This window comes from Equus quagga, chromosome 7 (assembly GCF_021613505.1).
Source record: "Equus quagga isolate Etosha38 chromosome 7, UCLA_HA_Equagga_1.0, whole genome shotgun sequence".
Taxonomy (NCBI): Eukaryota; Metazoa; Chordata; class Mammalia; order Perissodactyla; family Equidae; genus Equus; species Equus quagga.
In genome coordinates, this window is record NC_060273.1 from 108,519,117 (window position 1) to 108,534,694 (window position 15,578).

The 15,578-nt window shown below is 36.4% G+C and overlaps 1 protein-coding gene across 3 annotated transcripts; it reads left to right on the forward strand.

The window, feature by feature from the left end:
* The first annotated feature begins 220 nt into the window (after positions 1 to 220).
* NUDT12 (nudix hydrolase 12) lies at positions 221 to 14,731 on the forward strand. Of its 3 annotated transcripts, none has more exons than XM_046665315.1 (7): positions 221 to 245; positions 3,121 to 3,331; positions 4,150 to 4,739; positions 7,764 to 7,931; positions 9,320 to 9,433; positions 11,636 to 11,835; positions 12,821 to 14,731. In XM_046665315.1, exons 2-7 carry the CDS (start codon positions 3,126 to 3,128, stop codon positions 12,929 to 12,931), a joined length of 1,389 nt encoding a protein of 462 aa, XP_046521271.1. In that variant the 5' UTR covers positions 221 to 245; positions 3,121 to 3,125; the 3' UTR covers positions 12,932 to 14,731. The 3 variants fall into 3 exon arrangements, with proteins under 3 accessions (XP_046521271.1, XP_046521269.1, XP_046521270.1); XM_046665313.1 differs by having other exon boundaries at positions 223 to 310; XM_046665314.1 differs by having other exon boundaries at positions 223 to 310; positions 3,125 to 3,331.
* The last annotated feature ends 847 nt before the right edge of the window (positions 14,732 to 15,578 follow it).

A 15,578-nucleotide genomic window follows, 5' to 3' on the forward strand; every position in this document is an offset into this window, starting at 1 on the left:
CAGCACCACACTCTACACATCTCCATCTCACCCAGAAGGAAAACTAGCCCTCCACTCACCGCCAGCAAGCCGGTCCTTCGTAGCAGGGACCTCCTGCCCGGGCTCCGAAGGTCTTCAACCCCAAGCCCCACCCCTTCTCCGGTCGCGCGCGCCCTGTGACCTTCAAACTACATCTCCCATAAAACCCTGCGAGGACACCAGCCCTCTGCCGGAAGTCAGGAAGGCTTCATCCGGCGCCGGGAAGAGTGAGTGTGGGGCTTTCACAGTGCTTCGAGTGCTTCGTGGTTTCCTCTGCTCGGGTCACTTTTGGGTTAGTAGCAGCAGCAGCGACTTGGTCGGCCTCAGGTGCCTGTCTGGGGCCGGTGACCAGTTGTCAGTGCTCTTTTGTCCCCGCGCTGTCCGGCCCTGCTGGGTGGTGTGGCGCAACCTCGCGCTCGGTGCAGGTGCAGGCGCGGGAGCGGTGGCCGAGGGGCCGAACTCCCGGGAGGGGTGGAGGGAGAAGCAGATCGTGCTGCTGGTGGCGTTTCCAGCCCTTTCTTTGAGATGAGGGAAAGGAAGTGCTACTTTGGTGTGGTCACCTTAAAAGGAGGACTCCTGTGCGGCCAGCCCGGTGGCTTAGCTAAGTTCGCGCGCTCGGCTTGCGTGGCCGTGGTTCAAGAGTTAGCATCCCGTGGGTGGCCGTGACACCGCTCGTCAAGCCACGCTCTGGCGTCCCACATAGAAGATAGAGGAGGATTGGCACAGATGTTAGGTCAGGGACAATCTTCCTGGAGCAAAAAGAGGAAGATTGGCAACGGATGTTAGCTCAGGGCCAATCCTCCTTACCAGAAAAAATAAAAAAGGACTACCACAATAGTGGCAAGAAAACAAACTATCTCAAGGCACTTGAGCATTTCGAGGGACCGTGCATGGATGACGCTGATTGGTTAAATGGCCATCTTGTGCCAAGGAAGTGGATTCATTAAATAATAGTCCGTGACCTCAGTGACAGAGCCATTTGTGAGGTCTGCCCTGTCCCTCTTGAGCCACGGACAAGTCACGTGCCCCAGGTTACACATTGGTAAAAGTGGATACTGATTTGGTTAAAATCTAGTACCCTTTAAACCTAAGATTGTAAGGTCATTTAGACGTCTCGGAATAGTCCATACTCTTATTGGAAAGCAAGGGCAGCATTTAGCTAACTGAATCACCCCATCCCGCCTTCAAATCCTCACCTACGTGAGGACCTGTCAGTGAGAAATGAAAAAGTACATCAAGCAGTAGAGCTAGATTTAAGACTGCATATGCTTCTCTGGAATGAGTAATGATCTGTTTCTACATGGCTTTTCTGCTGAGAAAGCTAAGGGGAGAAGTGTAGGTTTTCCGCTTCCTTTCTCCTGAGAACACTGTATGCATAAGCATTGCACGGGGGCTACTGAATGGGACTGTATTTTTGGAGGACAGTTTTGCAGTCACCTGGAGTGGCCTTCCCCACTGGAGGGTGAGGAAGTGACCATGACTTCAGAACATGAGACAGTGAAATATTGCTTAAAGTAAGCCTAGCTGAAGACCCTGTATGATAAGATTTTGTGGAAAATAAATTTAAGGGAAAGGCCACTGGAAAGGGAGACCGTACATGAGTCAGTATACAGCAGTGCTACAAAAGTCCTGAAAAGTTGTAGCTTTTGTTCGTTATAATGTTTTTAAAGCCTTTAGAAATCTGAAGAGAGTAGTGAAGGTATGAAGAGAGGGCTGAGGTAAATTCTAGAATAAATCAAAAGAAATTAAAAAGTGTTTTCTAATATAGAAGTCACTCTTAACTAATTTAAGTTGTAAACCAATTTTCAGTATTAGATTTTATCCAAGTATTTCCTTTCCCGTGAGTGGTTTTCACCTATTTACAAGTAGCAGAAAGATACAAACAGAGAAAGTGAATAGATACAAATAAGAAAGTTAATCTCTTTCACCCACTTTTTCCCTAAATTTTGTTCATACTACTCCTGCTATAAAATTGATGAGCCAAATTGCAGTGTCAGAACCCTAGAGATAACAGCTGTCAAATATTATGGATTATAACCTTTCTTTCATTTTAGCCTAAATAGCTTATTACTTACAATGGTAAAAACCTTTAGAATTCCAAATCTTTTCTTAATAGCATTTCTTAGAAAAAAATTCATACCTTCAAAAAAGTACTTTGAGAAGTTCATAGACAACTGAAACATGAACCATTTCCACGAAAGAACAGCTCAGTTTGTGCCCTACCGCATTCAGTTCATGATTAGGCAACATTTATTAAGAGATATGGGACAATTATTTTCTGTATTTTTTTCTTACTAAAACAACAGAGTGGCAACGCAGACAAAGAAAGTTAAGGGTTTAAAAACCTGTGATTCAAGAATAGATGAAGAGACCAGTAGAGCATTGTCCAATAATAGATCCAAAATATATAGTCATCTGATTTATGACAAGAATAATACCGCAGTGCAATGGGACACAAACTAATTTCAAGAATGGTACGAAATCATATGGATTGTCCAATGGGATAAAGATGTGTCTTGACCCCTGCTTCACATTGTGAACAAAAATCAATCCCAGATAGATTGCATAATTAGTTGTACAAGGTAAAGCAATCTATTGTTTTTATGTGAAACTTAGTTTTTGAATAATTAGCTATAAGATCATAATTTGCCTGAGGGCAGGGACCTGTTTCTGGTACCACAGGATCTAAGAGAATACTGCTTGTCATCTGCTAAAAACTTTTGCCTTCACTTCTTTGTGCCTTAACCCCTCTCATGTCTCTGGTCCATATGGAAGTCCTTCTGGTCTACCTCAAATACCCCTTCTTTGTAATGCCTTTTACCTAACTCCCTCTTCCAGGGATCCAGCCCTCCATCTGTATTACCAAAACTCTTTATACATTATTTTGTACATCCCCCATGTTGAATTATGTTTAAAATTCTCAACTGATAACAATTTTGAAATGTATGCTCTTATTACAATTGACTACTAATTGCCTTTCGAAGAGTATATTGCTTGAGAAACCATAACTGTTACTCTAATTATATCAGCACTCAGGTAATGTTCAGTCATTGATACAAAAAACAACCACAGTTGAGTTTTTTTGTATTTTCCTTTTTTAAGGAAGAATGTCTTCTATTAAAGGAAGTCCAAAGCAAGAAATAATTTCCCAATTTCACTGTTCAGCTGCAGAAGGAGATATTGCCAGGTTAACAGGAATACTAAGTCTTTCTCCATCTCTTCTCAATGAAACTTCTGAAAATGGCTGGACGGCTTTAATGTATGCTGCAAGGAATGGGCACCCACATGTTGTCCAATTTCTACTTGAGAAAGGGTAAATATTTTAGGCTGTACCACCTGAAGGGTTGTGTGGTTTAATTTCTGAATTACATATGTCCGTTTAAATTTTTCTTGTAGCTGTATTTATATCATTGGACTTATAAATAACTCATTGATCAGTTTGTTATATAAAAATGTAGCATAATTTCTAACTAAAAACTTTGAGTTATTTTTATTGAGGAATTAATCCTTCATACTCAATAGCAAAGCAAGTTTATGAGTTAGTCTAATATTTTTCTTCCAAATAGAAAATGTAAATCTACGCACTCTAACTACCAAGAATCTCCTGTAAGATTTTAATATCTTATAGAACATAAAACTTACTTGTTTTTTATTTTATAATTCTCCAGAAATTTTAAATATCCACTATCTCTAACTTTTCATCATTTGTGATTATTTTTTTAACCTACTCATTAGTAAATTATGTACTAAAAGAAAATAAATCGGGGCTGGCCCTGTGGCCGAGTGCTTAAGTTCCCGAGCTCTGCTTTAGCCTTTTGAATCCTGGGCGCCGACCTGGCACAGCTCATCAGGTCATGCTGAGGTGGTGTCCCACATAGCACAACCAGAGGCACTCACAACTAGAATACACAACTATGTACTGGGGGCTTTGGGGAGAAGAAGAAGAAAAAAAAACAGATTGACAACAGTTTTTAGCTCAGGTGCCAATCTTTAAAGAAAATAAAAAAAGAAAAAATAAATCTATGTAATCATTAAATAGAGGGGCTATAATGTGCATCTGGAAGTATTTTCTTATAATAAATACTGAAGAAAACGTTTTGTTTCCTATTTTATTTTTCCTTCCAACTGTAGGTGCGACAGATCCATTGTCAATAAATCAAGGCAGACTGCACTGGATATTGCTAAATTTTGGGGTTATAAGCATATAGCTAACTTACTAGCTAATGCTAAAGGTGGGAAGAGGCCTTGGTTCCTAACCAATGACGTGGAAGAATGTGAGAATTATTTTAGCAGGACGCTACTGGACCGCAAAAGTGAAAAAAGAAATAATTCTGACTGGCTACTAGCTAAAGAAAGCCATCCAGCCACAGTTTATATCCTTTTCTCGGATTTAAATCCCTTGGTCACTTTAGGTGGCAATAAAGAAAGTTCCCAGCAGCCGGAAGTCAGGCTTTGTCAGCTGAACTACACAGATATAAAGGATTATTTGGCTCAACCCGAGAACATCACCTTGATTTTCCTTGGAGTAGAACTTGAAATGAAGAAGGAGTTACTTAATTATGTTGGGGAAGTCCCAGGAGGAGAAGAAGATGGGTTGGTTGCCTGGTTTGCTCTAGCTATAGATCCTGTTGCTGCCGAAGAATTTAAGCAAAGAAATGAAAATTGCTATTTTCTTCATCCTCCAATGCCAGCTCTTCTGCAATTGAAAGAAAAAGAAGCTGGTAAGAAGTGAACACTGTTTACTTGCATTGATGATAATCTGGTTTTTGAAACTTGGTTGGAGTTAATATGTATCTGCAGTTTCTAGGAAGCACGCTTTTTCCAGTAAGCCATGAAATTAGGCTATCTTCATTAGAAACTTCCTTAAGTTCTCACCCTAGAAAACTAGTCTCCTGGGCAGTTACAGCAGTTTTAATCAGCCAAGATTAGTTTCCCCAGAATTAACCCTTATGCATGCTGATTTCATTTGATTCTTCGGTGAATAATCATTGAGTACCTGCTGTGTGCTGAGCTTGATGGCAAAGACCTTGACTGTTTTGTTTTCTGTTGCTGGTTAGTCATTTCATCTGGGGCCTTAAATGCCATGGTAAGAAATCAGGGGTTTTCTTCTAAATTCCATTTAAATGTTGTACCCTGACCTATTTTTTTAAAAAAAATCAAAAACAAAAGTGCTCGCTCTGGCTGCTTTGTAGATCATGAATTGTAGGTAATTAAGTGTGGAAGTCAAGAGTCTTGTTAAGGGTTAAAGATTACGGTAAGAGATTGCAATGGCCTGGATTAGTGGGGTGGAGAGAAAGGGAGAGTTGGAGATGTTCTGGAGGTAGAACTGATAGGGCTTAATCAGTAGATTGAGACTGTTATAAGAGAGAAGATAGTAATTTGGACTCTGATCAGAATTAAACTGATAATAGTAGAAATGGAGAGAAGGGCGTACATTCAAGACATATTTTGGAGAGAAAATCGGCAGTACTTGGGTATGGGGTATATAAAACTAAAGGAAGAAATCAAGATGACTGCTAGGTTTGAGACTTTAGTAATTTGTTAGATAGTGATACTATTTCTTGATAAGATAATATGGGAAAATGGGTAAAACAAGAGAAGCAGGACAGACTTGAAGTAAATAAATCAAGATTTTAGTTTTGGGCATGTTAGAGAGGAATATTAGAATCTGGAACACAGAGAGGTCTGAACTGGAGATACCGTATGGGAGTCATCAACACAAAAGTGATATTTAAATCCCAGGAAACTGCTGAGATTACTTAGAGTTGAGAGCAAGCAAGAAAGGGAGCCTCACAATCATACCTGAATGCCCCTAAATTTAGAGATGAGGTAGAAGCGGAGGAGCTGTCAAAGGTGATGTTGACAGTGTGGCCATAAGGCAGGAGGAAAACAGGAGAGTGTGCTCATGGAAACCAAGAGAGCACAGTATTTCTTGGAGGTAGTGGCCCAATGTGTTGAATGCTGGTGAGAATTTGAGCAAGATGAAGACAAAGGTTCTTTTTAAAAGAATCTTTGGTTTTGGTAATATGAAGCTGTTGATGAATTGGACAAGAGGCGTGTCAGTGGAGTGGAAGGAACAGAAGCTGGGTTATGTAGATTGAAGGGTTAACAGGAGGTGAGGAAGGGATCTCTTGTCAGCGTCCACCTTCCCTTGGGTGACGCGGAGGCCCTTCCAGAGACTACTTAGACCTCCTCCCATAGACTGGGGTGGTGATTTTATTCTTCACATCTGTGAAGAAAACATCGCACTTTTTAAAAAAAATTTGTTTCTTTATAATTTTAAGATCGAAAGGATATCTTTTTTGTTTTTTTCACTAGAAAGGAAACAGGCTCTTTTACTCACTTGGTGTGTAACCTCACACTATTACTTAACCTCTCTGTGTCTGAGTTGTCTCCTCCCGAAAATGAGGATAATAATAGTACCTACATCATAGGGTTGCTCTAAACATTAAATAAGATAATGTATAGAAAGATCTTTGCGTGGTGCTCGTCACATAGTAAGGACTCAATAAATGTTAGCTTTTCTTATTGTAATGATACTCAAATAATGTAGATACCTTCCTGTAAATTACATATTACAAGGTAACACAGCAGGCAGATATTTAATGTTGCCTGTGGTTCACTGAATTTCAGTGTTAAATTTGTTTTTATTTATGGTTTATTAGTTTCATTTTTCCCAGTTTAAAACGTTGCTTTTGTTCTTATTGTTTATTATTATTTTGTTTATTTGGAAAATCTTTAAACCAAATAAAGTATTTTAGGGAGAGCAGGTTTGTCAGGCATTTGGAATGTAGCATTTCTAGTCTTGTTGCCTCAATTGTAATATTTCTGGTTAGGCCGTATTCGTTTTTGAAGTAGCAGAGTCAAGGCTCTAGCCAAAGTGTCTATATTCCAAGATTTATTCTGTTAGGCATTTTTTTCATAAACAAAGTTAACCGTGAATGTTGTATTTTTTTTTTTTTTAAAGATTGGCACCTGAGCTAACAACTCTGTTGCCAATCTTTTTTTTTTCTTTTTTTCCTGCTTTATCTCCCCAAAGCCCCCTGGTACATAGTTGTATATCTTAGTGGCAGGTCCTTCTAGTTGTGGCATGTGGGACACCGCCTCAGCGTGGCCTGACGAGCGGTGCCATGTCTGCACCCAGGATTCAAACCAGCGAAACCCTGGGCAGCTGCAGCAGACCGCGCAAACTTAACCACTCAGCCACGGGGCCAGGGTCCAAATACAGTATTTTTTTAATACTCGATTCAGTTTCTAGTTTTCAACAGGATATGGTCCATGGTGACTTGGCTTAGTCACCAAGGAAAACAGAGATGGGTTCCTACAGTTTCCTAGTAGTATTTCTTTTATAGTCCAAGTCTAAGTTAGGAACTCCCTTTGAAATGTATTTTTATAAAAGTCACTATTGTAAAGTCACCATACACTAGAACCTTGTATATCCAAAATTTAAAAATCATCTATAGTAAAAGCCTGACCCAATATAGTGTGTAAGATGGATGTTACTTATCTGTCTTATATGACAGTTATATTTAAAGTTAAATATAATTTTCATTTATCTGTAGAATTAAATATTTCACTTTAAAAGAAATATACACATCATAAAAATAGAAATACTAAATCCCTTCATGACACAGCGATTCAGAAAATACAGTGTATGTCTTATTATGACTTAAGAATATTTTACTTATGTATTAATTTGTTTACAATTTTTCACAGAATTAAAACTTTTTGTGCTTCTCTTAAAGGGGTTGTGGCTCAAGCGAGATCTGTTCTTGCCTGGCACAGTCGATATAAGTTCTGCCCAACCTGTGGAAGTGCAACTAAAATTCAAGAAGGTGGCTATAAAAGAGCATGCTTGAAAGAAAATTGCCCCAGCCTCCATGGCGTTCACAATACATCATATCCGAGAGTTGGTAAGCCTTTTCTTTCACAGTGAAATCTCAGCCATCTGAAATCTTAGGGAATAAGACATTCTGGAAAGACAAGATTTTGAGTTGCTGAAGGGTTTACCTTTTTTTTAAACCATGTTTAATTTAACCATTAAGACTGTAAGTATTAAAGTGTGACGTACTTTCATGACTTTTAAGTAAAGGACATTGTACATAATTTGCCATTTCTTGACTCTGGGTTAATCAGTATGAATTTGATGTGTTGCGATACGTGATTTCAAAAGCCCACCAGTCTGGGTCCGCTTAGTGCGCACTGAAAAAGTGCCCCAACAATTCAGTGCCTGTTTGAGGCATCAGCAAAGCAGTGCAGCCTGGAGCTGGCTTCTCATTACTGTAGGTGTCTGCCCATGCCTTCTTTCCTCCTTCTAATTGCTGCTTTGAGTCGGCTGTGGGTTTGGAAATCTGATAACCTAGCCCTTTAAAACTGTGTGAAAAAAAGAATACATAGATTCAGCAACACCTGAGGAGACCTCCTGGGAATATACTGCCCAGCTTAGTGACATGCTTTTTTGCTGCTCAGGAACCTTTTACATTTGATTCCTGATTTTCAATCATGACATGGTGAGGAGAATTTGCTAGATTAGTGACTTCTAGAGAGATGAATTGTTATTTAATTTAAATTTTACTTATTTATTTATTTACTTTTTAAAGATTGGCACTTGAGCTAGCATCTGTTGCCAATCTTCTTTTTTTTTCTTTCCTTTTTCTTCTCCCCAAAGTCCCCCAGTACATAGTTGTATATTCTAGTTGTAGGTCCTTCTGGTTGGGCTATGTGGGACGCTGCCTCAGCATGGCTTGATGAGCGGTACCACCTCCATGCCCAGGATCCAAACTGGCAAAACCCTGGGCCGCCGAGGTGGAGTGTGTGAATTTAACCATTCAGCCATGGGGCCAGCCTCTAAATTTTATTTTTTAATGGCTTAAACTTAATCATAGAGCCACATTAGCTTTTAAAAACTTTTTGTTAAGGATTGGGATGGAAGGGAGAGGGAAATTTCACTACATTTACAATGGTAAACTTCGAATTTTTTCTGTGCCATATGTTACCTACTCAAACTCTTTTCTAATTAAAAAATAAGAATATGCCTAGCATACCATAAGTACACAATAAATGTTGCTATTAAGACAAGAAGCAGGACAAGAATGATCTTCCTTTAGTTTAATGACAGTATTCTATGCAATTTCCATGAAATACTCTATCATCAGGCCAAAAGAAACAATCTCTTGTAACTAGACAAAAGTCTTCTTCTTGCAGAGGTACACCTTTTTATTATCCTACTAGACAGTGACTTTACACAATGAGTCTAAATTATTTTTTTCTGTCATTCATACATCTTTTATTTTTTTAACAGATCCAGTTGTAATCATGCAAGTTATTCATCCAGATGGGACCAAATGTCTTTTAGGCAGGCAGAAAAGATTTCCCCCAGGCATGTTTACTTGCCTTGCTGGATTTATTGAACCTGGTAAGCCTTGTCTTAATAATTTTTATAATAATTTATAATTTCCAAATAAAAATTTTAGTTAGCATTTGAGAAATCATCTGTGATAAATTATCATGTTATAAAACTGGAATATTTTAAAATATTTTCTGTGTGTTTTAAATGATAGAATTTTTGTTTTTACTAGTGGAATAATTTTGTTTTAAAAATTCAGCATTTGCTCTTTCATATGTCTTTCATATATTGCTCTTACCCAAGGTATCTGCATGATTTGTACCTCACTTCCTTCTGTACTAGACTCAACTCACCTCTTGAAAGAGGCCTTCCCCGATAGCCCCAAATGCATTAGTTAGCCCCGTGCGCTGCATTCACAGTCCCTGTTGTCCTGCCTGATTTTGCCCTACAGCACTCATCACTACCTGATGTGAGACGTGTGTATGTATGTTACCAATTTATGTGTCTATGTACTTATTTCTTTATTATCTGCTGGTGCCAGAAAAGAAGTTCCATAAGCGCAGGGACTTTGTTTTATTCATTGCTGTATGCCAAGCCCTTAGAGCAGTGCTTCACATGTAGTAGGAGTTTAGTAAATATTTGTGAAGAACATGAATGAATCTATCTAATTAATACATGTTCAATCTCAACTGCCAATATTAATCCACATTATAAATAATAATAGTAAACATATGTAGTGCCGCACTCTGTTCCAGGGGCTTTCCATGTATTAAATCATATGATCCTCACACAGCTTTATAAAGTAGCTGCTATTACAGCAGTTTTACAGGTAGGGCACTAACGCACAGTGGCTGAATAACTTATCTAAGATAAAACACCTGGTGACTAATAGGGCAAGGATTCAGACGTGGGTGATTTGGCTCTGAGTCCATGCTCTTAATCACTGTGCTACCTCTAGGTGCTCTAGGTCGTTTTTTTTTAACTACTGTGAAGCATTCCATTTATGAATATTCTGTAATTCATTTATCCATTCTGCTGTTGGACATTTAGTTTATTTCAAAGCTGTTAATATAACAGACAACACTGCAAAGAGTATTCTTATACTACTCCTTGTGCACATTTGCAATAGTTGTCTAGGGCATATGCCTGAGGGAATTGTAGCTCATAGGATATGAGCATCTTAACCTTTCCTAGATATTCCAAGTTGCTCTCTGAAGTGCCCCTGCCAATTTACACTATTTCTAGCAGTACATGAAATGTTCTGTTATTCCACATCTTCACCACATTAGGATTTTTAGACTAGTTTTAATTTGCCATTCTGATGGGTATGAAATAGTATGTCATCGTAGTTTTCATTTTCATTTCCCTGCTGATGGAGCATCCAATTTTCTTTTTCTCTGAATTTTACATGTTTATATTTGCTTACTTTTGTTTTGATTATCATTTTTTCTTACTGATTTTAAGACTTTCTTTAATATGTATTGTATTCTAATCTTTAGTTATGGTCTTACAAATATCTTATGCTAGTCTGTGACTTGCCTTTTCGCTGTATTTTTTTTTGATGAACCTAAGTTGTTAATTTTAATATAGGAAATATATCAATCTATTTGAAATAGCTATGTTTAAATAGCAAAATCTTTCTAACCTGCCAGATAAACTTAACTTAGAAAATATTTCCTCTGTTCTAATTCTCAATTTCAACAAATCAGAAATATAAAGTACATTCTAAGCATCACTTTATTTTATCATAGCTCAGTCAACAGTCATCTAGAGGAAAATAATCATTTAGAAAGAAGTGTTTCATGTGATTTTTAAACTTTTAGTGTTATATGATTTTTAACTCTTTTGAAAAGAGTTATTTGACAACATAAGAAAAGTTTTAAGATTTTAGTAAGAAAAAGGCTAACCAGTTATAAAAATCATGTAGTGATCATTTATAACTAGTGATAATACATAAATGAGATAATATATAAAGTGTTTGCATAGTGTTCAGCCAGTAGTAGGTTCTGGATAGTTTTAGATGTCATAATTTTTTAAATGTAACTAGATCTTTAAGAAATGAAAACTTTCTTGGCATTTTGATTCTGTATGTTGTCATATACTTGAAGAAATAATGTTTTCTTGAATTCCAATCTAGTTTTAGGCTTTTGCTTTCTGATTCTTTGAATTGGGTTTCTGTCCAAAGTGATTTCTAAATCTGTGAACCATTCAGAACACAAAATGTCCAAGCCATGTTCACCAGCTACTTGTTTTTTTGCCCTGTTTGATTAGGGGAGACAATAGAAGATGCTGTTCGGAGAGAGGTAGAAGAGGAAAGTGGAGTCAAAGTTGGCCATGTTCAGTATGTCTCTTGTCAACCATGGCCAATGCCCTCCTCCTTAATGATTGGTTGCTTAGCTGTGGCAGTGTCTACAGAAATTAAAGTTGACAAGAATGAAATAGAGGACGCCCGCTGGTTCACTAGAGAACAGGTAAAGTTCAATTTAATTTCCTTCTTCTATTGATTGTTCTCTGACTGTATTGGTTTGGGCAGGCAGCAAGGATGCGTGTTTTCAACAAGTTGAATGAATGGCTATGGCCCTCTCATCATGCATGGATTACAATGTAATTGGTGTGTCCTATGTTAACTCCATTCTGTGAGAGTTTTCTAGTAATGGCGATTCTCTGCCATTTTCTAATTGCAAATGCTGTTCCTTCAGATTAATGATAGCTTTCAGTGGTCTTAAAAGAGGTAAACATTATTTCATAAATGAGAAACAGGAATATTATTCTTAGATATTTTGTATATTAGTTTATAGCATTAAACAAGTAGATCTCCAAAAATATCAGTAAAAATGCTTAAAATTTTTTGAAAAGTTCTTGTTCATTTTAAAATGTACTTAAGGACAAGAATGACAAACTGTATAACAAAGAAATACTCAAAAGAACTTGTGAAAATGTCTCCCTTAAGTAATATAATGAAAGATAAATTACTTGTCTGTGTTTTGCATGACCCAAAGTATTTTATAAAAAACAAATGGATACACTACAGTAGTGGAAGACGTGAAATCCTTTCTGACTTTGCCTAAACAAGATTAGTTTTCTTTTATGTTCTACCTCAAAAAGTAGAAATGAGATTTTTTTTTCAGAATTTTACAAAAGAGAACCTGTCCCAGAAGTTGACGTCACTCTGAAAATAAGTGTGGAACATATACTTTGCTTTTTCATAGCCTTATATTCAAAAGAGAATATGCCTTTCTGGAATATTTTAAAAATTGAATCACCAGCTCATTGAAGCCACTAAAAATATTGTGCTAAATTTTGCATGTTGAATATGGATGTTGTCACTTTCTACTGTTGTTATTCACTGTAAAAGTCATCACTTGTTCGCTGAATTGTGGAAGCATAGACATAGTATTTAATATTTAAGTATGACAGTGTTGAAATCCTAATACGTTTTATTATGATATATTTTAGGTTGTGGATGTTCTGACCAAAGGGAAGCAGCAGGCGTTCTTCGTGCCGCCCAGCCGAGCTATTGCCCATCAGTTAATCAAACACTGGATTGGAATGAACCCCAACCTCTAAGTCAAATAACCAGACTTTGAGTATTAACTGATTTCTAATACCATTTATTCCTCAAGTGAGATTAGAAGTGTTCAGTGCTCTTTAGAATGTCACAACACAAAATATCATATTGGGTTTTTGAAATATTTTCAAAGCGTGCTTTCCATCTTAACCACAGAATTCATATTTTTTATAAATTACAGCATTGCCTCAGATTTTGTTAAATCTTAATCTTTTTCAAACATTTTTCTTTTGGTCATGCTCTACAGTTTTATCTCACAAAACCATATTTCTAATAAGAGGAATCATATTGTAAAGAGGCATGTTCTAAAAATGGGAACAAACCTAAATTTTAGCACCTCTTTTAAGCATTAGACCAATCAATAAGTTCTTTTTTGAGAAATGAGACAAAATTATTTGAATGAATTTTGAGCTTTATTTTTAGTCTTTTCATTATCATAAAGGTCCTTTCAGTTGTCAGTAGCTGATTTTTGCTGATCTTCCCATTGTAATCCACCTTTTTCTCTTGGTTCCAGTGTTCTATTGGTGGTACTCTTACAATGTTGCTACTAGTCTGTTTTGATCAGTGTTGAGAATGTTCTATTTTAACAACTCTACTAGTGATCAGAATATCATGCCCTCGTGGAAAGAGAGCATACGTCTGGGGCTACCTCCTTAAGCCTAAAAGTAATTAATATGTCTATTTATCTGTTAGTTGTACTCAAAGTTGTTCTTAAGACAAATCAGGATTCTCTGCTTTTTCACTGAAATTAAAACATTTTGAAAAGAATTCTCCTCAAAGGTCAGATATTAAGTAAATTCCAGATAGAGTTACATATTTAATAAAAACACTGGCTTTAGGTCATTTTGTGATAAGGGGTATATCTGCATCAGCAAAAAATCGTATAATCATCATTACTAATAATACTTGTTAAACTCAAATACAGAATCTTATTTTTGGCCTTATTTCAAGACATTTTAAGAAGGCTTTATAGAATAAATGTATCTTAGAACTGAGTCAGTAAGATTCTAGAGAAAGTAATTGTAATAGTTTACAATTTTGCAACGTCGAACTGTGATATTTTACAAGACCGTTTTGAAATTTTTTTGAAAAGAGTCTATAAGTATGTAAATTTGTATAATTTGGCTCTTTACTATTGTATGTTAGAACTGGAAGAGACCTTAGATAATATATGCAGTTCACTGCCCTTCTTTTATTGATAAGGAAAGGAAATCCTGAAAGTTGAATTTACTTAATTCAATCTGTTAAAGTGAATCAATTGATTAATTAATTGATGAAGTTACACGGTTACAACTTAAAATTGTTATTACAATTAGTTGTTATTACAATTAAGTAACTTAATTATAAACCCAGGCCAGGATTCTCCCTCTAATAGGAAATAGAAACTATTACTAAAAGTATACATAGAATAAATTAAAATAAGGGATGATAAGAAAAATAAATTTAATTTACTAATTATTGTTAATTAAAATTTTAAGTACTAAAATTCATTTAATTTAATAAGGTAACTTTCTTAAATAAAACTTCATTTTATTAATGAATAATGATTTTCTTAGTAATTGATAACAGCACTTTAGACAAAATTAAGATTTACACAGGACGTTTAGATACATAATAAAATTTGAACTACATAGGTATATAGAAAATTACATACCTTGATTATTATAAGGTATAATGACTTGAGGTTCAGTTTTACTCCAAATGTACTTTTTTTTTTTTTTTTTTGAGGAAGGTTAGCCCTGAGCTAACAGCCGCGGCCAATCCTCCTCTTGCTTAGGAAGATTGGCCCTGAGCTGACATCTGTGCCCATCTTACTCTACTCTATTTGCAGGATGCCTGCCACAGCATGGCTTGATAAGCGGTATGTAAGTCCACACCCAGAATCCGAACCAGCAAACCCCGGGCCACCAAAGTGGAATGCACGAACTTAACTGCTACGCCACTGGGCTGGCCCCCCGAAATGTACTTTTAATACTTACAGATTCTAAGATTACATCATAAAATTCCAGGTTTCCATGATGTTAGGATAGCAAAGTAAAATATAAAATATCAACAAAGTGTAGTTATAAATTTAGTTCTGGGTATTTAATCCTGTACTCAGGGAAAATCAGTATCTAAGTAAATTATTGTTTTAATAATTATTCTTAAATTGCTAACCTCTGAGAGGTGAATAGCTACATGTAAATAGAAGGATTAGCCAAGAAATGGTAGAAGTTCAAGTGTCATGAATGTATTCTAATGGAAATGAAGGTAACAATACATTAAAATATTTATCTATTTCTGTTTTGTCTATTGTGTGTTTTTTAATATGTTTTGACAAATACCTTCTGAAAAATGGAAAAAGCTAAATTTTAATCATCGTTGCCTGTTTAGAATTAATAGCGTGTAAGCAAAAAGTACGAAAGCCTTTTTTAAAGTTGCCAAATATATTTGGAAGACTTAAATTTTTTATTTAAATCTCTTATGGGTCGTATATATATCTGTGTATGTATACATACATACACCCATACAGGCATATATATGTGTATGTATATATACACACACACACAGACATATATACGCATACGTATATGTAGTCAATAAATTTTTTATCTTCAGATTTAAACTTATATATCTAGTCTAATGTGTATTCTTATTACTTGTCTA